Source organism: Pelodiscus sinensis, chromosome 8, assembly GCF_049634645.1.
Source record: "Pelodiscus sinensis isolate JC-2024 chromosome 8, ASM4963464v1, whole genome shotgun sequence".
Classification (NCBI taxonomy): Eukaryota; Metazoa; Chordata; order Testudines; family Trionychidae; genus Pelodiscus; species Pelodiscus sinensis.
In genome coordinates this window covers 29208388-29234555 of record NC_134718.1, presented here as the reverse complement: position 1 = coordinate 29234555, position 26168 = coordinate 29208388, and the positions used below count along the sequence as shown (strand labels likewise).

Sequence of the window (26168 nt, the reverse complement as noted above, 5' to 3'; positions counted from 1 at the left end):
TTTGGAAAGAAGTTTATGTACCAGAGTCACAGAACAACTTCAATTTTATTATAAAATGTCATGTTTCAGTTTTTTCTCCTTGTTGTTTCAGCAGAAGGTTCTCATTATCACAGGAACCAGAGGAGAACCTGAGGTGTTGCTCTTGGCATTATTACCCTCCACAGGGGAAGGCTGAAATTTACAGTCAATTTGTGATGCGCAATTTCCTTCACTCTGCTTATTGAACAAAAACAAGAACCACTCTGTCCATGCACGCTACACAAGTGTTCAGCAAGGCTCCTCCTCTCCAACACATACATACACACACGTGTGCGCGAAATCACTAAGAATAAAGCTGTTATAAGCCAATATGGTCCCAAGTCAGAATTCAAAACTGTATCTAGATCTGAATCCAAACTTCACAGAATTTAAATACTCCCTGCAAATTTGTGGGTGTGGTTTGGCCCACTATAATGACAAATAGACCTGAAATATGGATCCAGATGGGATGTGAACTTCCCAAGTCTGGATCTGCTGTTTTTGTTGGGGCCCAATCCTATTTATCAGATGGAGGAGAAATATTGCCCACTCATTCTCAGCTCATCCAGGGGAAAGTTCTTCTGTTTCTTAGCCTTAACAAAGGATTGAAGAAGGCTTTAAAATACACCACACCAAAAACAACCCCTCTCTAATATGATCTTTTAGCAGATGTGTTTCATTTCCACTTTTGCAAATTATCCATGTCTATTGTTTAAAAATTGGTTCCTCCAGCCACACATTTCCAAGTCCAACTTCCCCTGGTTCTGAATGCTGGAATCATTTCCATTGCAGAAGGGCAAAGATATCACCTGCAGTGACAATAGTCCCACACAGCAGAAGAAAGGGAGCAAGTTCTTGTTCAAACACAAATATCCCTGACAACCCAGGCAAGACGAAATCATAGGTGGCATCATCTGTTTTACAGACACTTTTCTTCTTCCCTGTTTTAATCTTCTTCAAGCTCCTTTCTGGTCTCTCCACTTTTTATTTTAACAACCCCCTTCAGGCCCTTATTATAGCCCTCCAGTCCCATGCGTTTAAGACGTGCTGTCAGTCAAGCCCATCAATATTTCTTCTTCTTTTAACTGACATTTCCCTTCTAATACACCTCTAAGATCAAATCACTAATTTGCATGGCAAACCCTGCCTTCTCCAAGCCGTTTTCAAATTGTCTCACATCATGTTTGTTTCATCGCTCCTTGGAGACCCCTCCTGCCCTTCACACCTGCAGATGAAAATGAAGCTCCCAGGTCAGGTCCCCTCAGGGCGAGACACTGGATCTCGTTAGTGCTGGATGACACAACATGACATGCCAGACCCTTTCTATGGCTGGACTTCTAGCGTGACTTCTCTAGCTGGGGATGGAAGCTCCAGGGCAAGCCAGGTCTCGCTTGGACAACCCTAAAACAGAGCAGCTTAATGTGGGAAAAAAAAAAGCCTCACTTCAATTCCCCTGCAATGGTACATACGGACACTTTCAGAATATACAGCTATGCCCCTGTGCACACGTGTACCCCCCCCCCACACACACACTCACTCACAAACACACACACGCCTGCCAAGGAAATCGTCACCGAGCAGGTAGCCGTGGTGGCCTGTAAGAGGACATTGTCACCGCTGACTGAGGTGTGAGACCACGTAGATAAGGCCCACCAACAGAAGCCCCCGCACGCCCACCATCATGAGGAGGAAAAGCAGCAGAATGGACATCACTGGCTCCACCACGTGGTTACCGAGGTTCCAGAGGGGAAATCCCATGTTCACTAGCTGTTGGTTCAGTTCGGAAAATGGAGAGCGCCCCCCGGGCCTGGCAGCTCGCTGCTGCGGTGGAGCATGGCCTGCATTAGGCACCACGTTGAAAAACTCCTGCAAACATAATGAGAGAGAAGGAATTCAGCCTGTTGAATCAGACTCACAGAAGAAGTGGGAGCGGAAGGAAAGAACCAGGCAAACTCTCAGAAATGTTCCTGTTTGTTTAATTCAGAGTAAAATGTCATCCCGAGGTCACCACAACTGACTGCCCCACCTTTCACAAACATTTCTTAGGAACTGCGTGGCTTTTATGCAGAAATTGTGGGGAGAGAAGAACAGCAAGTTGGGTCTATTACAGGGACTGGCATCTTTCAGGCTACACCTCACAGTACATAATTTCACTCACCACCCTATACGTAAATCCCTTGAGCCACACCACACACACACACACACTCACAGGCAGATGCAGGGAAGCCCAGGTAGGCGGAAACAGCTAGGAACAGCAGCTCCTTGCCTAAGAACATGAAGCCTTTACACACTCTGCGTAGCTGGGGATTTATGGAACTGAAGAAGAAAGGGGTGTGCAAGAGGAGGAGAAGGTAGAGCCAAGGAGCATGCTCCACTACTACCAGATTTCTAAAATCCAAGCTGTAGTCAATGCTGTTCAAATCAGCACTAGCTCCCCCAGCACATTACCACTGCCCTCAAAGGGACTTACAAGCACCACTTCAGTAGGCAAGCAAATGGAAACAAAATTCCCCCACAGCCATGTTTAGAGGTGCTGATTCCAAGAGGGCTGGCAGAAGGGCAACTAATGTAGGAATTGCCACAGGCATTTTGTTGGCCATGACAGAACACATGTTCTGTGACCTGTGAGCAGCCAAACAAACAGCAAAGAGCAGCACAGAAGCACTGTCCCCTCTGGAAGTTGGCACCCAAAGCAATTACTGTGATCACCCACCCCAGGAACTGGCCCTGAACTGACATCTGGGAATTAGAGAGCTTAAGTCTCTGTGTCCTGCAGATCCCTGGCGTCCGTAGTCATTCCATCTCCAGGCCCACATTATAGAGCCAAGCAGTCACAGCGCACCATGATGTGCGGCATCTTTTCCCCTCCTGTATGTTTTCCCTTAGTCAAGGGTGGTTGGGCTCTTAATGTGAATTCAGATTCCTACCCAAATACTGCGTCCGCACCAGCACTGGTCATTTCTCATGCCTACCCCAATAGTTTTTCCAGTATTTTGCTGTAAAATGTGATGTGCTCCCTTCTCCCAATTCTGTCTTGCTTAGCCCTCTGAACAAATGATCCCTCTACATTTTCTTTGTTGTGAGCAAGTTTCAAACTCCAGTGAGAGCTACATTTTTGTCCTTGGGCAATCTTAGACTTTAAAAAAAAATCTTCTTACACTATATTGCATTGAATAGTGCAAGCCATTTTTAAAGCAACATGTTAGCATTATGCATGCATATGGGACATGTGGGCACACATCACAGTGGTTGAGAGCCCATTAACTTTCAACAGTTTCAGAGTTAAGAAACACACATGTTGGAAACCAGAAGCCATGGGCAGCAGATATGAAGCAACGGGAAGCAATGCCTTCCCTGGGTCTTAGTGCTCAACCTCTCTGCTCTTCCTATCCCTATTCTGACTCTGCACGCACCGCCAGCTAGCTGTCGCAGCCTGGTAAGAGTCTTTCCCAGGAGTGGATCAATTATCTTAAAAGTGAAAAGTCTTCCAGCTTGCCAGACCTATTTACTTAACATTGAACCTGTGAAAGAGCCATTAAGTGGTAACAAAGCCATTTAACAGGCATGTTGTAACCTGAACATATATACTGACAGTTTCTGAATTTACTGTCAAAAAGGCAGTTGTGCTTTAAACACCACGAGTCCTGTGGCACCTTAAAAACTAATAGATGTACTTGGGCATAAGTGTTCATGGGCCCAAATAAATCACTCAGCTAAAGAAGTGTTGTGCCCATGAAAGCTCATGATACCATCTACATGTTTTGTCAGTCTCTAAGGTGCTGCTGGATTATTCGTTGTTTAAGTTTTTCCAGTTACAGACTAATATGGCTATCCTCTGAACCAAATAAATCTGTTATTCTTTAAGGTGCCACAGGATTCCTCGTTGTTTTTGCTGAAACAGACTAACACAGCTACCCCTCTGGAAGTCGTGCAATAGTGTACAATGTCTACAGGATCTTAGCTTAAACTTTGCTTTAAACATTTAATTAGTTTGTTGCTGAAGATTATAAAAATCACATCTCTAAAAAAATATCCTTGCATAGATTTTCAGATGCACAATCTCAATATTCAGCTTCAGCCTTAAAGGCTTCGATCTTCAGGCATATAGTTTTTTAAATACTCTTCAAAAGACACCCTTATCTAAAATACATGTTGTGATTTTAATTACTGTTGTACAAACAATTGCTTCCAAAGTCTTCCTGTCCTTTCTGTCCATTCCTGCTGCTGTACTCTTTCTCCTTTTGAGAACCCTTAAAGGGACAATACCCCTTTTCTTCCAGATTGCTGGACAAATGAGTTGCCCTTTCTTTAGTTCTGATTATTTGATGAACTAGGTTTAAAGAGAACCCTCCACCAAAACCTGCACTTTAGTCAGATATAAAATATACATATTTTAACACAATCACATATTGTGACATTTCATAAATATGTCTATTGTTATGGAGATCACACAAAATAAATTGTGTGTTCCCTTTTTCTAAATGCAATGAACTTTTCTATGAATACACTAAACTGCTCTGATTAACTTAAAATAGTGTCTTTGTTTCAATGTGTTACATATGTATTAATCGGGAATTATTACTTTTTAAAGGCTTAAAACTACATATAAAATATAAAATCAGCTTAGAAATGCTGATGAAGAAAATGTAAAACAGAGAAGGGATGCATCATGTATTCCATAATATTTAAGGCAGTATTCAGCAGGACAGCTGACTTGCTCTTACTACAAAGTTTTTGCAAATAAATCTCTAACCAACTTCAGAGTATATCCAAAAACCTGTGACTGACATGTTTTTATTCCTAAATGTAGTGCTTTTCTATAGGCACCTTCTGCATGGCCAGTCTTCACAATCGGTCAAGCAGTGGAAACATGCTCTATCTTCTTTGGAAAGAAGAGTGTTGTTTTCAAGTGTGATTTGCTACATTTGTGTTTAGGGATTTGGCTGGAAGGGGTAAGCAGAAAGTCGGGGAACAAAAGAGAGAGACAGTAGGAAGGGGCAGGGCCTGGGCAAAGTGGGAGGGGAATATGGGCAGGGCCACAGGCTGGGGAGCTAGCCTCCCCAAGCAGCAGCTTCACCCACTGCCCAAGCCATGACTTCTAATTTTCCTACCATAAGTTTCTATAGCCACCCCTTCCCAGGAGTCTCAGGCCTGGAAGGAGCTCCCTGCCATACCCTCCCAAGAGCTCCTGCCTCCCACACTGGGGTGCCTGGGAAGGAGTTGCCATTTACTAACCCAGCACTCCTGCACCAGCAGTGGTGGCAGCAGAGTTTATCCCTCCCCCCATGCCACAGCTTCCTGCCAGGTCAGGTTCCTACAGGCTCATTTCTGCACTAGTAACCCTTGGAGGCTGCTCCCAGTAGCAGGACCACTCTCTCAATAGGCAGCTCCATGTGTCCCACGCCAGGGCCATAAACAGCCATCCCCATGCCCTACCTAAATGGCAACCTGGCTCCTCTCTCTCCTTACCTTGCCCTGTGGATTGACGTTTTCGATAGCACAAAAGAGAAGCTGCTGCGGGTTCCGGCAGGAGGGCCCAGCTGTGAGCCACACTTCCAGCCCCGTGAGATGTGCTTCAGCTACCAGATTGCTGTGCAGCTGCACACGCACACAGTTTAATGGGAATTTTAATTATGAAGCATCTATTGAAGATGGAAATCAAGATGCACGTCCCTTTACTTCAGCAAAAAAATCTAAGCAATTACAAAAATACACCACATGTCTTACGGTTTTCTCTTTCCTTACCTGCCTGGAGATGTTCTCCCGATGCTGAGCATTTGCTCTCACTCGGGGGTCATCATCCTGTACAATATCTCCATTGGCCAAAATCCGAACCATCCTTAGGGTTACACGGTATACCCACCTTGTTACACCTATAACACATAAGAGAAAGGATACGTAGTTCCCTGCTGCGCATTATTAGCCACTTCGCATTGATTCAGGAGGCAAGAGAGGCTCAGGGAGAACCAGTTAAACATCTTGGGCCATACTATGAGCGCAGGCAATGATGGACATACAGCAAACCTCCCCCACTCTTTGCATGACTGCACAAGGATATCCTACAAGAGGCCTCTAGCAAGTGTAGGAACCACCCATTTCTGCTGCCTACCTGGGAGCAAAGACAGAAGACAAGGGGTTGGTGGGAGCAGGTGGGGGTCATGGATGGTGCAACTCACTTTCCTTGCTAGCCTGCAGAGCAGGGCCAGTGAAACAGGTATGTACAATCTGCTCCATCCTAAGGAAGGTGCACACAGAGAAGACAGAAACACCGTGCCACATTCTTCCTCGCACACACCCTGGGGTGATGCAGCTGCACTTTACACCATACCAAAGGTAGCAGCGTATGCCATGATCTAGCCTCTTGGGGAGTGGGAAGACATAAATGTGTCTATATTGCTTGTTTATCTATTAATAACGGTAATACGGACACGGTAAAAATTCCACCTTCAGAAAATGAAAAAGATACCTTCTTCTGGGAATTCTGTAGCCATGAAAAAGTATTTCAAAAACCTTCAAAAAAACTGTAAAAATTACTGAGAGTGTCATATGAACATAGTTTTAGAAACTGCAGTTAAGTCAGCTGTCTTATGAGTTAAACAAGGTTCTAAAATAAGGTTTTTACCCTTGTAACAGCAAATCTCTAAGAAGCAGAACCTTAGAAAAAACACCCAGGAGAGTGCTACACAGAAGAATATTTTTAGTTGAGATTTAACAAATACAGGTTGAACCTCTCTAACCCAGCATCTTTGGAACCTGACGAGTGCCAAAGCAGAAAATTTGCTGGACCACTGGAGGTCAGTTTTGTCTAGCAGCATTACCAACACTTCCACTGCTTACTGGGCTCTTAGAAGACATTTGGGGTAAATTAGAACTAAATAATAGCATAGAACACTGAGAGCCTGTAAACGAACTTTATTTGACTGTGGGGAAATTTGGCCACACCCGTGATAAGTGAACATCCTGCTAGCTAAAATCATGCTGGACCACAGATAGTGCTGGATTAGCGAGGTTCAATCTGTATATGTTTCTGGTGGTAAGAATTAAAAATTGGTATGACCAATCAAATCTATAACTCAGCTGAGGAAACTGACAAACACAACAGGTATCCCAGGAATCTAGTTTCTAACATTTGGCAGTTGTGGCTTCCAGGCTATTAGAACTAGGGATGCTCAAAGCACAGGGTGAAAAATTCAGATTTGACCTGAATCTTTAAAGCCTATAATGCAAATTGAGGCTTTTATTTTTTTTAAAGGGATGGTTAGAAATTTCCATCTAGTGCCTGGGGATGAATGACATCCAACATAGCAGCTATGCCTTCCCACCCCAGTGCACAATGCATCGGACTCTGTCTGTTTAGGAGGAAGTCAGCTGGGTGTGTGTGTCCCCTCTACCACAGCAGGCTCAGAATGGCCTGTAGCCCAGGTTGCCATAGGCATTTGAAAACCAGTGTCTCCCATTCCCGGGAGGGCTGATAAATGCACAGATACAAGAACATGCTGCTCCTATGACAAAGCACTAGCAGAGTCCTCTGAGTCAAGTACGTGGTTTTGATTAGCCAGAGCAGGAGCCCGGTATTATCCAAGTATGCACGGAACTTGGAAATTCTGGTTGTCTGCCTCATGTTTCTTGACAGAATTTTGATATTTTGCAAGAAGCAGGGGAGGGGGGGAGCAAAAGAGGCTGTGCTGCTTCCTGAGCAGATTTCCTACCGACGGTCAGAAACCGCTTACTCACCTCGGTGAGACTCTCTCTCTCTACTCCTACACTCCGAGAGACTTGTCCCCACACTGCTACTTCCTCCAGCCTGACATCACAGGAAGTTGAGCGAGGAGAGTGAGCAGGCAGCCTCTCTCCTAGCCAGAGGCTCTCCGGAGCTGAGCAAACCCCTCTTCAGGCACCACAGTAAAGTGCAGTTCTCCGAACCGGCTGGCAGGCTACGCTGCACTCCTCTCCGTGGCCCGCATGGTCGCTCACAGCAGGATTCTCTGCAGCCACTCGAAGCAACCCTATAACCCAATCAAATCTATAACTCAGCTGAGGAAACTGACAAACACAACAGGTATCCCAGGAATCTAGTTTCTAACATTTGGCAGTTGTGGCTTCCAGGCTATTAGAACTAGGGATGCTCAAAGCACAGGGTGAAAAATTCAGATTTGACCTGAATCTTTAAAGCCTATAATGCAAATTGAGGCTTTTTTTTTTAAAGGGATGGTTAGAAACCCTCCTAACCCTGATGCATCTGAAATGTCGGCGTGGCACAAGGAGAAGGTGGGAAGGAAATGAGGGGCAATGCGCCCCAGGTTATACAATCTGAAACACTCACCACTTCTCTCCAAGTCTGTTTGACTGTCCAGCCTGTCACAAAGCTCTTTCTCACATCCCAAAAGCCCAATCTGCTGGGTAGCTCGAGTGCCTCAAACTAGGACAAACTCATGGGCTGGGGAAGGGATTGAATTTTAGGCCAAATCATCAGGGTTCAGGACCAGCTTATAGGCTTAAGTTAGGGTAGGGCTTGTGATCAAGGCTGTCTACACTGGCACTTTACAGCGCTGTAACTTTCTGGCTCAAAATCTCCTACAACTTTGTGCAATGGCCTTCCTAAGTCCTCTCTGGGGCAGATATGAAGAGAGTGAACTACAACTGGGACACACTGGAGAAAATGGCCAAAGACAAACAAAAATGGAGAACCTTCATTGCTGCCCTACGTGCCAGTGGGCATAATAGGCATTAACTAACTAACCACAGTTTAGCAATGTGGTTAATTCTGTCCCCACAGAAACATAATGCTTTAAAACACCATGAGGGCATTACCAGGTCCTACCAGAGTCAGGTCCCCTGACATAAATTTTGCTTTGTAAAGGCACTTCATTTCTCCTCAGTCCAAATTACCCTGTGTAGAATTCACAGTAACAGTTCATTTTCTAGACCAGGACACTTTAAATGGGACATGTTTATTTGCATAAGGATGGGTTCTGTTTTGTCACTCTGGATCTATTTACAGCTCTTTAGCATCAGCTTAGTTGAAAGCAATGGGAGGGTCCATATGACATGGACAGAAAGATGGGGTGGTGAGTGATCCTATTCATGTCCTAAGTTCCTCTCCTTTTGCTTGTACCCTGTTCACTACAGAAAAACAGAGAAATAGACAGAAATAGACCTTCTTCGATGGGGGGTCCCCATTGTGAGCTCAAGTGATGGGGCTCATCCTCTTAACAGATTGCTGCCTTCTTCTCTAACAAACAAAAAACAAAAGCAAAGTGGGGAAAGCTAGTTTGGAGTTTAGGGCCACAACATTAATCTGTTCCCTTACTCCTTCAGAAATAAAAAAAATCCTCAAAGAAACATTGTCAGGCATTTAGCTCAAACATTTCACATACTTTTAAAATCAAACAATGTTGCAGACTTCTGGAAATCCCTTTGGGTTTGGCTTTAACTCTTAGCTGCAAGTATATGAAAGATAAAAGTTTGCAATCTCTGTTTGTGCTCCAAGCCCCACACATACTTCAGGTTTTGTCTATAATGGCCAGATAAAGCATGCTGACAACTTTGTAGTAGCTTAATGTGATCATATTAGCCCTGAGTAAAAGTGATGAAAAACATTTTGAGAGAGTTTTAACCAGTTTGTTCCACACAGTGTTCAAGCCAGTTCAGTTTAGCCTTTTGTGATACTGGGAGGACCCATAAACTTTTGATAGATCAGCTTGAATTTTCAAAATGTCATGTGCAAACAACAGATCATGGGCAGCTATTTTTTGAAATTTTGGCTCGCAGAGAGATAACAAGGGAGGGAAAAGCAACATAGATTCACACAGCATTACAATATTCTGTGTACACAAACTCACAACAAAGCATTACCAAGTCCTATGACCAGTGCTCTGCACATATATAGCAACAGGAGTGACAATGTGCCATAAAAAAGGACATAATAAATTCAGCTATGGGATCAGCAGTAGCAGGAATAGACAGGTTCTAGTTAAAATCCTTCTCTCTGTTTACAGTAAAAACATTACTGAATCTGACCTGTATATGCCTCAGTAAACACATGCTTGGAACACACATTGGAGGGACAGGAGGATTACACTTCTTTTAGTATTGGAAACAGTTGTCCTCTGCCCAGTTAATGCTAAACTGAAATAATAATTTTCTTTTCCACTTTAAATTAGTCTTACTCTGCTTCTATCATTACAAGAGAATTGAAATTATACCTTGACTTTAGCAAGGCTTTTGATACGGTCTCCCACAATATTCTTGCCAGCAAGTTAAGGGAATGCGGATTGGATAAATGGACGGTAAGATGGATAGAAAGATGGCTAGAAGGCCAGGCCCAGCGGGTAGTGATCAATGGCTCGATGTCAGGATGGCGGTCGGTTTCTAGTGGAGTACCCCAAGGTTCGGTTCTAGGACCGGTTTTGTTCAATATCTTTATTAATGACCTGGATGAGGGGATAGATTGCACCCTCAGCAAGTTTGCAGATGACACTAAGCTAGGGGGAGAGGTAGATACGCTTAAGGGCAGAGATAGGGTCCAGAGTGACTTAGACAAATTGGAGGATTGGGCCACTAGAAATCTCATGAGATTCAACAAAGACAAGTGTAGAGTCCTGCACTTGGGATGGAAGAATCCCAAGCATAGTTACAGGCTGGGGACCAACCAGTTAAGTAGTAGTTCTGCAGAAAAGGACCTGGGGGTTACAGTGGATGAGAAGCTAGATATGAGTCAACAGTGTGCCCTTGTAGCCAAGAAGGCTAATGGCATATTAGGATGCATTAAGAGGAGCATTGCCAGCAGATCCAGAGATGTCATTATTCCCCTTTATTCGGCTTTGGTGAGGCCACATCTGGAGTACTGTGTCCAGTTCTGGGCCCCCCACTACAAAAAGGATGTGGACGCATTGGAGAGGGTCCAGCGGAGGGCAACCAAAATGATTAGGGGTCTGGAGCATATGACCTACGAGGAGAGGCTGAGGGACTTGGGTCTGTTTAGTCTGCAGAAGCGAAGAGTAAGGGGGGACTTGATAGCAGCCTTCAACTTCCTGAAGGGAGGTTCCAAAGAGGATGGAGAGAGGCTGTTCTCAGTAGTGACAGATGGCAGAACAAGGAGCAATGGTCTCAAGTTGTGGTGGGAGAGGTCCAGATTGGATATTAGGAAAAACTATTTTACTAGGAGGGTAGTGAAGCATTGGAATGGGTTACCTAGGGAAGTAGTGGAGTCTCCATCCCTAGAGGTGTTTAAGTCTCGGCTTGACAAAACCCTGGCCGGGTTGATTTAGATGGGATTGGTCCTGCCTAGAGCGGAGGGCTGGACTTGACGACCTTCTGAGGTCTCTTCCAGTTCTATGATTCTATGATAAGGGGATGGTTGGATGAAATAACATGATCTTGGTAACTAATTGACCATTCATTATAGGGAACTTTCTGGGTGTCTGGCTGGTGAGTCTTACCCACATGCTCAGGGTTTAGCTGATCGCCATATTTGGGGTCAGGAAGGAATTTTCCTCCAGGGTAGATTGGCAGAGGCCCTGGAGGTTTTTCGCCTTCCTCTGTAGCATTGGGCACAGATCACAGCTGAAGGACTCTCCGCATGTTGGGGCCTTCAAAGTATTTTAAGGCTTCAATATCTGAGACATAGGTGAAAGGATTATTCTAAGAGGGGTGGGCGAGATTCTGTGGCCTGCGCTGTGCAGGGGGTCAGACTAGATGATCATAATGGTCCCTTCTGACCTTAAAGTCTATGAGTCTATGAGAAATAAAAATAAAATCTCAGCCAGACTACATATGACCATGTCCAAGACTAACCTCAAAAGAATAAAACAAACCAACCAACCAGTAAAAAGCACTCAGCTAATCAGCCTAGTGATTGAAAAATGAGGACATTTTAAAAGGTTCAGAATGTCCAAACTATCCCGCTAGATAGCTGTGTTGTATACTAATGCCATACTGGTTTGGAGCCCATTTATCCCTTAGGGTAAGAGAGAGAAAACTCCATACATTTCAACTAACAGAGATTCCTATTTATTCTTCCAGAGTTTCCCTCTACCCCATTATCAATTAAATCTAAAATACAGACTTTGGTTTGGTGTTGCTTTTTCATTACAATGCATCTTAGTAACTAAAGTTTATATGATAAACTTTGTTATATCATATATTTGTTATATATATGAATAGTTGTTTAATTAATGAGTATTTTTTAAGGAAAAAGATAATTGTTAAAATTGTAGTGATCATTTGATAGTAGAAAACAAGCAACTATGGCCTCTTCGATTAGCATTTGGTCGTAATAGGATGTGAATTAAAGTAAATAGCTTTGAAATTTAAATCAAACTTTCCCCCATACTCAACAGGTATGAAAAATTGCATGAAAAATTATGACTAGTAATTTGACCACCAGAGGGCAATCATACTGCTTTTAGAATTCAGTTCCAGTCTATTGATTTGGTTAATGAGGAATAAAATTATATAAAATTAATGTCACAAATGAGAGGCAAATTTTTCCTTACTCATTACCCAGATAGATGCATATGTACAATTTCATGAAAATCAGATTTAATCTACTATATTTTGTCTATTCCAAAAAGTTTAGCTGTGCATGGACGTCCTTAGTAAAAGATAGTTGGCTCTTTGTTTCCTGGTAAATAGAGCACATAACAAAAGGTGGTTAGAAGGTGACGTTAGAGCAAGGTATCTGAGAAAAAATATGAAATAATTTCATGGCTTTGTATCATAAAAGCTATTTCCAATCATCCTTAACAATCCCTGCAGATTGTTTTGGTAATTTTGCTCCAACTAATGTGGCTGGAAGTCACAATAATTTATCTTTACATGATATAAAATTCCCTAAAAGCCTAATAAAATTCTGAATTATTAATCACATCTTGTAGTCAGCCACCAACAGCCTTAATTTTAAATATGTACTGCCCTGATTGTAAACTAATCAGTGTATTGTGGCTGACATTTTCAAAATGGACTGAGTTTGGATCCTTCTTTTGAGCAGGTTCAAGGTGCCTCTTGTTGGACACATAGAATCAGTAGCCACTTTTGAAAGTGTAGATGGAGACACCTCTCTATTTTGTGTGTTGTGCTCACGAAAGCTCATAATACCATCAACATTTTTTGTTAGTCTAAGGTGCTGCAAGACCATTTTTTTCCCTAGTTACATACCAACATAGCTATCCCTCTAAATCTTTTGAGTGTGTGTGTGTATGTCCAGGATGCGAGTACCTGGTTATAAATGTGGGGTGGATCTGCAGATTTCAGGAAACAGAGTACTCCCCTGTAGGGAGCAAGCCAGCCCTACAGGACTGGGGAAGCTACGCTCAGACAGAAGCGTGGGGTATTGTCAGGGAATCCTCCAGATGCAGCTGCCTGTTGCAGAGTGAATAGTTTCACAGCTCACCAAAGAGATGACTGAATTTAATTTGAGATGAATGAGTGCCTCCGCGATATAGATGACATTTTCATTGCAAACTAACAAGGGGAGAAATCCAATTACATCACAAAGGGGCTCCCTAATAGGCCATGCAACTTGGAGAGTGTGTGTGGGGAGGGAGAAGAGGTGGGGAAGCATTCTCCAAACCCAAGTCTGGGGAGGCAGGGGATCTGCCGTGTCCACGTAGCACAGAAACAATGTGGGCAACGTTCCAGTAGAGAGAAAAACAGGCCATAGCAAGGAACCGCCGGCTGCAATGACACTCGATTAAGGCCAGACAGATGCTGGGGTCACGCTTAAAAAAAAAAGTTCCTAAGAAAAATTTTCATACTATTGGGAAAAAAATATTGGCTTCTCACACTGAAATTTCTAGGCTGCTGTAGACTAATAACTAATGTGACCATCCTGTCCCAAATTTAAGAATCTCAGCACTTTTTCACATAAACTTCCTGCTCGTCTTCATTTGATTCCAAAAAGATATTCTTTTTCTTGTGAAGAGGGAGGATCACTGTCTCCCTGCCACTGAGAAATGTATTCATAACAACCATGGAAATATCTGTTTTCAGCCTAGATCTTGACTGTTTCTGTTTTCAGCATGGATCACAGCCAGGCACTTGGGTGCTGCTCAATAATTCAATATAAAGACATGTCCTACTGTTACTCTCAAAAACAAGCAGTGACACACAGGAAAAGGGCAGAGTGGGGTGGATGCAGATAAAAAAGGCTCACAAGAGTCTCACTGGGGGGAAGGTCACAGTTTTAAGATGGTATGTAAAAGTGGGAAGGAGTGTTAGCTTATGAATTACACATTCCCTGGACCCTCCTGGTAACATGAGAAGAGATAGTCTGAGCCCTGAAAAGTAGGTGGTGTCAGTTCCTCTCAGGATGAGGCTCAAAGAGGTCAGAGAGATGGGCATTCTCCAGTACGGACTTTAAACACCCATTTAAAATCAATCTACACTTAAAGCCAGTGCAATGAATGTAAGATGGGCAGAATATGATTTTGGTTACTTGCTTCTTGTTCCGAATGCAGCAGCATGTTTGTTCTCTGCTCTGAGCAAACATGACGCCCCTGATAAAAGCAACTTTCAGGAACCAACCTAAATGTGGTGCTGATGCTAGGTTGTTACAGGATACATTATAGCACAGCCAGAGCAAACTGAAAGAAACACCTTCCTGAATGAGCATTGCCCAGTACAATCAACAAAAGCATCAAGAGAGCCATGGACACGTGAATTCCAGTCAGAGATGTGAAACTTGACATTTCCAGCTTCCACATCTATGCAGTGGCCACATGACCCAAACAATATGGAGAAGCCTGAAATTAACATTAATCCTATTTTCTTCATCCTCTGCAAACTTCTTAGCCCACTTCTGACAAAGGGCAACTGTTTATGCTGCAAAGCCACAAAGACAGGTCTCCCCCCTCTCTAGTCAGCCCCTAATTATACCCATAAACTCCAGCGGAATATGCAAAATACATCCTGGTGAGTGTAACAAATCCTAGGTCACAAAAGCTATTTTAAAAAGCAGAACAAGCAAAGAAAGCCAGCCAAAGTAGGTGATGCACATAGGCTGGGTTTATCTGCTCTCTGGCATTATTATTCTTGGAAGTTTTTCTTCAGCTCTTCTTTCTCTGATCATCTTTTTTATGTTCCTTCTTCAGCATCAAATTATAGAGGGGACCAGCCATCCTGCAGCTTGCCCAGGCTCTACTGGCAATACAAGGTATCAGCAGGCTCAAAGGCAGATGTCATGTGACAGGTTCAATATTATATTCCCTTGCAGGGAGAACTTGGACTGTCAGGGAAGAAAAGCCCTTATGTAAGCACAATTATCTCTGAAAATAAGCCAAAGTACCAAAAAAAATTTAAAACATGCGGATTATCTATAGATGTATGCTTAAATGTGAGGTAACTAAAACTTTTCCTCAGCACAGAAGTTACTCATTAAAGCTCCAAAAAAGTTTAATTCCTACTGTTAATTAGATAATTAAATGCTGTAGAAAATAGGGAGGGACCCTAGTGAGAACATGGGACTAGGAGTCAGGAGTTCTAGGTCCAACTCCTGGCTATGTGACTTTGCTTTGTATGATTTAACTTCATCTAAAAACTGAGAGTAGTAATACTCTCCCTCCAACCATAGGAGTGTTGCTAGGGTTACTTACTACTGGTAAAATATCTGACACGCCCTCACTAAAGTTGCTGTCCAAAGTATTATTAAAATATTGCTACCTGTATGAGTCTAAGACAGATGCAACTAGCCCTGGGATGTCTTCAAATCCAGTCTTTTTTTGAAAGGCCCAATAAGAACAAAAAAGTACTTCAAAGCAAATTTTCTTTTTTGACCTGGGTAGAGAAGATGTGTTGCCTGGACAGTAGCTTTGGCCAACTATGCCCCCGAGAGAGACCACGCCAAGTCCAAGTCCCACTTCAGTTATTTTTTAACTGTCCAGTAGTGCAAAATTCCCAGAAATTTCACAGACCCAGCCCCAAGAGTATTCTTCTTACATGGGTCAATCCGCTCATGGTAGTACAGTTGCCACAGTGACTCCTAGGTATTCCCCAGATTCAACCCAGAAGGCACATCCAGGAGAAAGAGAGGATGGTCAAGGAATTCCATTGCCCTGCCAATTCCCAGATGCTGTAACAGCTCTTTGGGGCCATGGGCAGCTGGGTACAATTACAGCAACTAGTAGGTTCCTCTAATATATCCTGATCAATCCCCAGCACACCTCAGAAACAGGGAAGTATTCAGGAGGAAAAAGCTAAATTCAGCTAGGCCAGCCCAAGGAATCTGGACCATTCTCTCGACAGATCTTTGAGGCAGAAATGCCTTAAAATGGGACATTACCCACCAATGGCCAAGGCCTGCAGGAGTAGTGGCAGTGCACACCCTCATCAGTCACTGCTTTCTCTCTACTGCCTCTCTTGTTTGGCTGCAGACTGCTTCCCTTTCACCAGCACAGAGGAATGAAAAGGAGAAGGGATTATATCTTTCATCAGTCACCCTAAATGAAGCTGGGGCCAGACGGCAGGGAGGAGGTGCGGGGGGGGGGGGGAGGGGGAAGGAGGGGAAAAGAAAGTAATGAGATTCTGGGGTCTCCGTTCAGAGACACATAAGATATCCTTTCTATTTGCTCTGTCAGATTCAGCCAGCCTGTTCAACCATCCACAGCCTGAGAGAACTCCCCCACAGCAGCCCCCGCCTAGCCTCCCCCTGTGAGCTGCAGGTGAATTAGCATTCGTTTGGTTCTGCCCAGGGTGAGCAAATCACAGCTTCAAAGCCATCGCAGGCCTGGGTGAGGCCCACACATTGTGCCCCTTTGTGTCTTTCTTCTACTGACGATTGACTGAGCTAATTGAACTCTCCTCTCCCGGAATGACTGAATGGGGTTTCTCCGTGAAGGGCAGGGGCTAGGGGGTGGAGATGGAACAGAAGAAAATGGGTGAAGGGGGGAGGATAAAGATTCTTTTCCAACCCAATGAATGATCTTAGAGTCCCAAACAGCATCTCCAGGGTCAAAAGGTTAGAAACTAGCTAGCTAGGCTAGTCCCTTTAGGGCACACCTCCCTTCCCGGAGCTGAGATCCTCCTGATTCCCTTTCAGTCGCAATTAGCTGCCACATTCTATAGACATGTCTGACACATCATCCAGCAGGAAGCTGAGACCACTCACCAGCATGCACTGGTTCTACACAGTGCCCATTCAGTGCTCCATCCCATAGTTTTCTCTCTGGCTTGGGTTTCTTCTTTTATCCACTTCCCCCAAAAATGTCATGGCTGCATTATAGCTGAACATAACCTAGGACTGGCTGGCTAGACATGCTTGTGAGGGACAACAGCATTCAATACAGAACTGTATAGAACATATAGCACCATGACCACAGGAACAGGACTATGGTGAACAGCGTTCCCAGCATTTTTCTTTATAAATTCCACCTTTCAGAGCTATTTCTTATGCGTAGATATTTGGGGCCAGACGACCCTGGTTTATATCAGTTTCTGATACCCCAGCTGTGGAAACTCCATCAGGAGGGAGAGTTGCGGTGATGAGAAGTGGAAAAGCCCCGATGGCAGGTGGTAAGGTGAGATGGATAGACCGGGAAGGTACCCAAGACTGCCCTTCCTCATAGAGAATCCCCCATAAGGAGCTCACTAACAGAAGTTCACGTGCCAATACTGCTAACTTGGCTTTTGGTGTTTCAAGGCAGATGGTCAGAATGCAAGGACAACTGAAGTAATACATTTCCCAAGTTAAAAGAAAACCCCTTAATATTGTAAAAGTGACCACAATATCTCCAATTGCACTGTATTTCCCTTACCCATTGCAAAACTGCATTGCTGTAGGAAAGGTTTGATTCTGCCAAGCTGGGAGTTTGTGGCTCCGTTTTGGTTCACAAGTGCCATGAACATGGTATTACTGATAATTAGAGACGGAGGCAAGCCACAAAGGCTAGAGAGCAAACCCCTCTCACAGAGTTCCCACTGACTTCAACAGAGACAAGATTTCAGACAGGAGCTAAACATTTATCTAAACTTCCCCCCTTTTCAGAGTGTTTTTTATCCAGAGTTTGGGTTTGGCTCCATCTCCATGGCAAACTCAACCCATTGGCTTTATATTGTAAATGAGTAAATAAAACACTAGATACCCACTCAGCTGAAAGTTTCTAACAAACATGATTTCAGAGATTAAAAAAAATCACAGAGGGATACATCATCAATGAGCATAACAGGAAAAAAAATCAGTTATTAGAGTTCTGCTAAATGGTTTTACTCAAATCACAAAGTACTTAAAATCAGCTTTGGTTCCATGTAGACCAACATTCTTGAACCTCAACCCATGCTCACAAAAGTTCTATGACCATGAGCTTACCGTTCTCTCAGAACTGTGAAACTAGCAAGACTCACTTCCCTATGCCAAGTTCTCTTGAATCAACCTGACAGCTTTTCTGGTAATAAGTTGCAGGGATCCCCTTAAAATGCTGAAAGTAAAGAAGTCCTAAGGTTTGCTACAGGATGAAGGGAACAATAGAGCTTAGAGGTGAGGAGTTCTGTCTTGTACCATCAACTATCCCTACAGGAGCAACAAGGAGTCCTGTAGCACCTTATAGATTAACCGATGTATTGGAGCATAAGCTTTCATGGGCAAAGACCCACTTCATCAGATGCATGTAGTGGAAATATCCAGAGGCAGGTATAAATATGCAGGCCAGAATCAGGCTAGAGATAATGAGGTAAATTCAATCAGGGAGGATAAGGCCCACTTCTAGCAGCTGATCTGGAGGTGTGAATACCAAGAGAGGAGAAGCTGCTTTTGTAGTTAGCTAACCATTCACAGTCTTTGTTTAATCCTGAGCTGATGGTGTCAAACTTGCAGATGAACTGTAGCTCAGCTAACCATTCACAGTCTTTGTTTAATCCTGAGCTGATGGTGTCAAACTTGCAGATGAACTGTAGCTCAGCTAACCATTCACAGTCTTTGTTTAATCCTGAGCTGATGGTGTCAAACTTGCAGATGAACTGTAGCTCAGCAGTTTCTCTTTGAAATCTGGTCTTGAAGTTTTTTTGCTGCAGGATGGCTACCTTTATCCCTAGAGGAGTGAGTTTTCTTCCAGTCCCTGTGAGCCTGCCATCAAGGTTCAGTTTGAAAACCTTTTGTGAAAATTCAGCAGTATACCCAAATCTTACAATTACACCTTCTAGAGGGTGGGGCATAGTTCTATATGTAGGAATAATATGAGATGAATACCATATTGAATGATTAATCATTTGGCAAGCTGTGGATAACCGTGGTGCTTTTTGAACTTGGAAGGAACTTGACATATGGAGGAGCTGTGCATCAAAAACAATACATTATTCTCTGTTTCAGGCCATGTTACTGGTGATTAGGTTCATAGAATCATAGAAGATTAGGGTTGGACGAGGTCTCGGGAGGCCATCTAGTCCAACTCCCGCTTAAAGCAGGACCAACCCCAACTAAATCATCCCAGCCAGAGCTTTGTCAAGCCTGGCCTTAAAGAGCTCTAAGGATCCAGATTCTCTCATCTCCTAAGGAAACCCATTGCAGTGCTTCACCACTTTCCTAGTGAAATAGTTTTTCCTAATGCTCAAACTAGACCTCCCCGACTGCAACTTGAGACCATTGCTCCGTGGTCCTTCACCTGTCACCACTAAGAACACCAAGCTCCATCCTCTTTGGATTCCCTTTTCAGGTAATGTTTGAGGAGACCATATCAAGTCATGTGGGTGCCCATGTTGGCACAAGCATCTAATATTTAGGGCTGTTGTGTAAACTGAACCCCATAATTTTCCACTACTGAGACCCCCAACTCTAATTCAGTGGTGGCACAATTTAAAATATTGTTTTCTGTCTACTGTTCTGTGTGTCAAAGTTTGCATGTGTGACCATCAGAATTCCATCTCTTAAGAAAGCCATTTCAAAAGACATTTCCTGGTGCTTTGGAGGTTATGGATCAGCTTTATTGTGGGCTGAGAGCTGGCAGAATTGGAGAGATGCCGATCAGACTGCCATTTACATACCATTCAGGAGGCTAGCGACGAGGAGGGAAGGGGAAAAGGAAAAGATACAATCTCAGGAAATAACAGGAAAATATATATGTCACTAGCACTAATGGAACAATCATCAATCCCCCAAGCGAAGGTGGGGGAGACCCCAAATAACCAAAAGAAAAGGGATGGGGGAGTGTTTGGAAGTCAATGGTTAGAATGATGAAATACCAGTGCTCTAAGAAAGAAACAGAAGGAGAAAAGGGAGGGAGAGAGGAGATAAATTCCCCTTTATTTTTAAAGGAGTAGTGATAAATTTAAAGTCAGCAGTCCCTCCGGAATCATTAATAAGGAGGGAGGTTAAAACCTTGGCTTTGCCCAGTCTAGCCAGAGAGATGGGCTATTGAGTGGAATTTGATCAATAGAACCAGCCAGCCAGAGCAGATGGCTGAAGGGAGGCCAGGTGGGGGACCCTGAGGACAGAGAAAATGTCCGCAAGCTAAAGGTTTCCCCCTCTATTCCTCCCCCTTAGTTAAAGTGTTTGGCTGGAGTTGCACAGTGACAGGGAGTAAGGACCTCACCCCTGACAGGTTTACGAATGTCTCGTTCAGGGAGTTAAATCATTACCAGAGCCACAAGGTCAGACACTGAGCCGGCTGCCTCACATTAAGGTTTAAATCAACCTTTTCTTGACTTGTTTGTATGAGGGTTTGGGGTTGGGGTTTTTTTAGCTTCTATAGAAATACTGTTAAGCATAAAGGCCTCCTGACACACACACACTTTCAGACTGTCGGATGCAAAGGCCATTTTGGCACAAGGCTCCTGCACCCCAGTTCCAGTCTCCCCTAACTACCACGTAAACATTCATGCTTTCTACTGCTCTAACACAAACTACTTCCCTGCCCTCGTGGCCTTGGAACAGAGGGTTCACAAGCTTACACAACAATTAGCATAACACAGTTCATGATGGGAGGCTCTCCCAGGAAACAGGCATATAGCCACCACTGGCTCCCTTTTCCTTGGTTCTATGCTGAGCTGGGATTTGCTGACCCCAATAATCTAGCCATGGGACTTCTATCAAGTTACTCTCTATCCACAGTGATTTAAGTGAGATCAAAATCAGGCCCAACAAATTTTTAAATCCTCTAAATCTTACCTTAAAATAGCTTTTCTGTGACTCCTGATAAAATTGTCTTATGTCCCACTGGGAAGCTAGAAATCTCCTCTGTATAATTATATAAATTCTCCAATTCTAGTCCCAATAGCTCACAAAAAAATTGATTTGAAAGTGTCACTAATCTAGAAGAGTTTGTTGTCCATTCTGTGCCTCAGGCTGTTGTAATTTGTTACACACATTGGAGGAGAGAGGGAACATTTCTTCGGCTTTCTTCTTCCCCTCCTTCCCCCAGCTGCTGTTGTTACTGTTATAATGGCAATCAACTGAACCAGTTGCTGAGAAAATAATTCTACAATTAAACCTGGTAGATATAGATTATTGGCCATAGCACAAGTGAGACCATCAGATGTTCACAGTAAATGCAATTTATCACCACCACATAGTGGCTGAGTGATACACACCCTGAGAAAGGTTTCAGGAATTTTCTGGGTAGAAAAGGATGAGATGCAGTTGCAGGAAAGGTTTAACTTGTAAGGTCAGACTATGCAAACTGTGAAAGCTCTGTTTTGTCTCAGTCTGTCTCAGTGAAGCCACGAAAATCTGACAGAAAGCTGACAAAAATCTATTAGAAACTGGAATCTTGACTACTTTAAAAAAAAAAACAACCTTAAGATGTTAACTTCAGCCATGCTGCACGAAGACCTCAGTGAACTAAAATGCAGGACAATGTAGCACTTTAAAGACTAACAAGATGGTTTATTAGATGATGAGCTTTCGTGGGCCAGACCCACTTCCTCAGATCATGTTTTACATGCCTTTTAAAAAGTTACATTTCTCAAAGTGGCATTTTCTTCGCCTGGTTTAGTTTTTACGTTGAAAAGATCTGCAGGCTAAAAAGGGGCAAAACTTCCTCTATCTTCAAAGCTGAGCTCAATAAAGAAGTGACTTGAGTGTACATTCAACTATATCCCTTTCTCTCCCCCCTCTCTTCCCCCCCGGGCACTCACTTGTATGCTAATTTGTTAATGGGTTAAAATTCATCATTTTCAAAAGAGACTAAAAAATCATGTGTTCAACTCCCACTGAATGTCAATGAGATTTAGAAACCTAACTGGCTTAGGATACTTTGAAAATCTGCTAAATAAATAATATAATATGTGGTTGAATACAAATTAATTACTCTTTAATATCCCCGTGAGGTCAGTAAATTGCTAAAATATTAACATGTAAGGATTTATTAATTTCCAAGAGTCCCCAACTACTTTTGAGGATTTGTCACTGTTCATGTTTGTCACTTCATACAACTTTGAGGTGGGAGAACACCAGCTACTTCATTTTCATGCCTTCAGGCTATAGGAAGAAACATTCAAAGTAAAGGGAGAGAAATACAGCTCTTTGACAGCTAACAGGAAAAAGCATGTCAGTTTCTCTTACCTTGCCAATGTGATGCACAGCTATAGTTCATTTATGATGTCTCTGTTAGGTGCTTGCTTGAATAGATTTGGGAAGGAAAGATCCTAGCTAATGAAGCCAGCTCTTCATATGAGTGCCTCTGGCTTTCCTATAAATTTTCCATTAATATCCCCAATAGCTTTATCAAACTAATGTGGTAATTCTTTAACTTACATACAGAGATCTACACAGTCAGTTTATAGCCCATCTGCGAAGATTCCATTAATATCTCAATCACATACTGCTTAGGAGGATTATTTTACACCCACCTCCTCTCTCATCAGCATGCTGAGTGATTTGGGGCAAGTCAATACACCTCCCTGCACCTCAGTTTCCTCATTTGTAAAAATGGAAATAATGATCCTGACCTCCTGTGTAAAGCCTTTTGAGATCAACTGATGAAAAGTACTAGATAAACAATAGATGCTAAATAATTCATTAGTTATTATTAAAGGAGCCATTCCAGGCATGTTAAAGTTGAAGGTCCTTTTGTTTTAATTTCTTGTGTTTGAGCCTGAATGTGGTTCTCCAGAAAATGAGAAGTTGAAAGTATGGCCAAGGCTCCAACCTTGCAAAGGTATCTACAAGCAGGACCCCATAAGGACATATGGAAAGACAAGAACCATTACTGTCAATGGGGCTCTGTTCAGGCATAAGGGTCTATTCTTGAAAATCTCATTCCCAGATCAGACCCTAAAACAGGAGGGAGGGACAGACTGTGCTCATCCTATGTAGGTGTGCATGAGGACCAATAAGAGAGCACCAAGAGACATCTCATACCCTTCACATCTGTGTTGCAGGCACCAGCCATACTCACAATGCACTGCTCTGGACTAGTACTGCTGTGCATATAGGAGGCACAGGTTATCCCACCCATACATGGTCCACATCAGCCAGCAAGATGGCCAAACCTGTGGGGAAAAGCACATGTTGACAACTACAACCGGCTGTAGGAGCCCCGCTCCAGCATGGGACAAGTCCTCCTGGCAGAATGTGCTGAGTCCGCTAGAAATCTTTTGGAGATTCCTGATGTACAGCTTCCAGTCACCCCCCTCAAACATGGTTCACATCTTAAAGCCAAAGTCTGGTCATTGAGTAAGCACTGGGGAAGCTTCACCCACACTGCTCCAGTCAATGCATCCCTTCCTTGACATGGAACAAAGACTACAGCTGTTTCAGTTCGGAGTTCCCAAATCCTTCTCCGATCCAAGATTTCAGCTCACTTCTCCAGTGTCTAGAGTTTCACAGAAAAATCAGTCAGGGGACGCACATAAGTGAGAAGCAAAAACAAAACAAAACAAAACAAAACAAAAAAAAACCCGTCACCGTCGTGGCCCCCTACTGAGAAGGAGAAAGACACTCCCCGCATTCCCCTCACACACCAGCGCCTAGCGGGACCCAAGCTAGTAGATTTTGTGTGCTCCAGCCCCTTAGGGGTATTGTGGAGGCTGGGATGGAGCACCAGCACAGGCTTTCCAATGCAGGAAAGGGAGCCCTGAGTCTTGGGGGCCGGATCCAGGCAAGCTGGGGGCCATATCTGCCCCTGGGCCTCAGGTTCCCCACCCCGGTATAGAGTACGCTGCTCCATTATTCCACAAACCCCTTTCCTCCACCCACAAGAAAACAAGCTTTTTCTTTTCTTTTTCTTTATATTCCTCTCATTCCTTCTTGTCTCACAGCACTGCAAACCTGAAACCTAGTCTGGTTCCTGAGGTGGAATACAAAACAAAGAAACTAATCCTTACTTCTTCTCAAAGAAGAGCAAGTCTTTTGTTCCCCTCTCCGCATGTTACTCGTACCCAAACACACTCTCCAGGTGGATACAACAGAGTGGTTGTAACTATCAGTGAGAAACGTTATCAGTGAATTTTCCAGTTCTGGGCTTAAAACACCTGTTTAATTAATCTTCTTCTGGCCCATGTACATGAGATCTCCGTATTTAAAACAAACTGTTTGCTGACCAAGCAAAAGGATTGAGCAAAATCAGAGGTAGGGTCCCCATCTCACTCTATCTGCAGTTGCTGACCAGCTGGATCTGACACTTCTTGTTTTCAGAAGCATTTATGGATGATAGATTGGTAACTAGCAGGCAGAGATTTTTTTTTCTCCAGTTCCAGTCTGTTTCTTTTGGAAAGAGAAGGGGGAATTTCATGACCATGCAGGTGTCTCCATACCACACAGGCAATGGTGTAAATATTTTAAATTAAAAACCCAATGAGCAGCAAAGATATTGTAGAGCAGTGGTTCCCATACTTTTCAGCATCACACCCCCTTTTTGATTTTTGAAAAACCCTCACGCCACCTCCCCCCCAACAGCAAAACTTGTTGAGCCAAAAAAAAAAAAAAAAGGAACTGACCAGGGAGCAAAACTTGAAGCGGGGGGGAGGGGGAGAGGAGAGGGGAGACTGAGTTGCCTCACACCCTCCCTGGAATTTCTTCATGCCCCCCAGTTTGGGAACCCATGTTATAGAGGGTTTGGGTTGTGGTGTTTTGTAGAAAGTGGGAAAGCTACATTTCTATGTGTTAGAAAAGACAATAGCTGATTGAGGGGTGTGATATTCTGACAAGCATAGTGAAGATAAATTCCATTAAACTATTTCACTAAAGGATTATGGGTTCAAACAGATGGCATGAACTGAAGGTATAAAATGGAGTTAAAACAGAACTGAAGAATTGCTAATTACAAGTGTGTAGATGGGATCAAATTGTGGACAACAGCAATAAAAGTTATAACTAAGAACAAATTCAGAAAATAGCTTGATAGCAAACTCTGTACAGAATATGATTACCTGACAATTGAGAGGCTATATCAAAGGGAAACAGGAGAACAGATTTTCAAAACCATGAGTAGTAGTTGGGTCCAGTGTTCCCTCTAAACTGAGGGCAGCACAGCTTCACAGGTGATTAATCGGCCCCACCCAGCTAGTCAGCTCCCTGCAGGGAGCCCTGAGCCTCTGGCTGGGCGGGGCTGATTAATCACCTGTGAAGGCAAGCTTAGAAGGAACAGTGGTCCTCAGCTCTCCTTTATGCCTGTATCCCAGCTTTCTATTGTGATGAGTATGTACTACCATGGATATGAGCTCTTTCTATTTAAAATCTTATTGTGAGATGATACATTGACAGTAAAAGTCTATTGTCATCTTTGGTCCTTGCCATTGAAATGGGATTTATCTGAGCCATATTTGAATTCAGCTTCCCCAAAGTCTGGGGCTGCTTATATCTGGGATATTGGCTCATGGCTACTTCTACTTATAAGAAATTAGAGGACGGCAAAGCAGCGTAGGGATGGTGGAATAGAAAAGGATACAGGAGGCTTTGCATTATAACAAGCATTCAACAGTGTGAAGTTCTGCATTTCAGACTTCTAGAAGATGACCATTCTCTTCCCACTATAATTTTCCACTCAGTTCAGTTTCCAGAATTTCCCAAGTGTTAGTTGCATCTTCAAATGACTGCTTCAGAACAGAGACATTGACCTTCATGTTGTTGTAAACCTAATGAACTGTAGATTTCTTTATACTGTACCATAGGCAGACAATCAGCTGATTCAGATACCTTCATGAGTAGTAGTCTAGAAAAGACAATAAAACATGAACTGTAGAACTTTTAAAGGAAGTCAATAGGAGCAGAATTAGGCCAATGCTGA

General features: G+C 43.3%; 1 protein-coding gene across 2 annotated transcripts; it reads right to left on the bottom strand.

Moving 5' to 3' along the window:
- FAM241B (family with sequence similarity 241 member B) lies at positions 1-25333 on the bottom strand. 2 transcript variants are annotated; one of them, XM_075934943.1, is made up of 3 exons: positions 25312-25333; positions 5764-5891; positions 1-1884 (listed from the first exon to the last, which is right to left on the bottom strand). In XM_075934943.1, exons 2-3 carry the CDS (start codon positions 5854-5856, stop codon positions 1630-1632), a joined length of 348 nt encoding a protein of 115 aa, XP_075791058.1. In that variant the 5' UTR covers positions 5857-5891; positions 25312-25333; the 3' UTR covers positions 1-1629. The 2 variants fall into 2 exon arrangements, with proteins under 2 accessions (XP_075791058.1, XP_006121587.2); XM_006121525.3 differs by lacking the exon at positions 25312-25333 and adding an exon at positions 7753-8024.
- Positions 25334-26168: the final 835 nt, after the last annotated feature.

What these genes read in the sequence shown, in the direction of transcription:
- FAM241B (XM_075934943.1), bottom strand. Translation starts at nt 5,856, where the DNA reads ATGGTTCGGATTTTGGCCAATGGAGATATTGTACAGGATGATGACCCC. An exon ending in GGGAGAACATCTCCAGGCAG is followed by an intron (nt 1,885 to 5,763) that starts GTAAGGAAAGAG and finishes TTATGTTTGCAG; the next exon opens with GAGTTTTTCAACGTGGTGCC.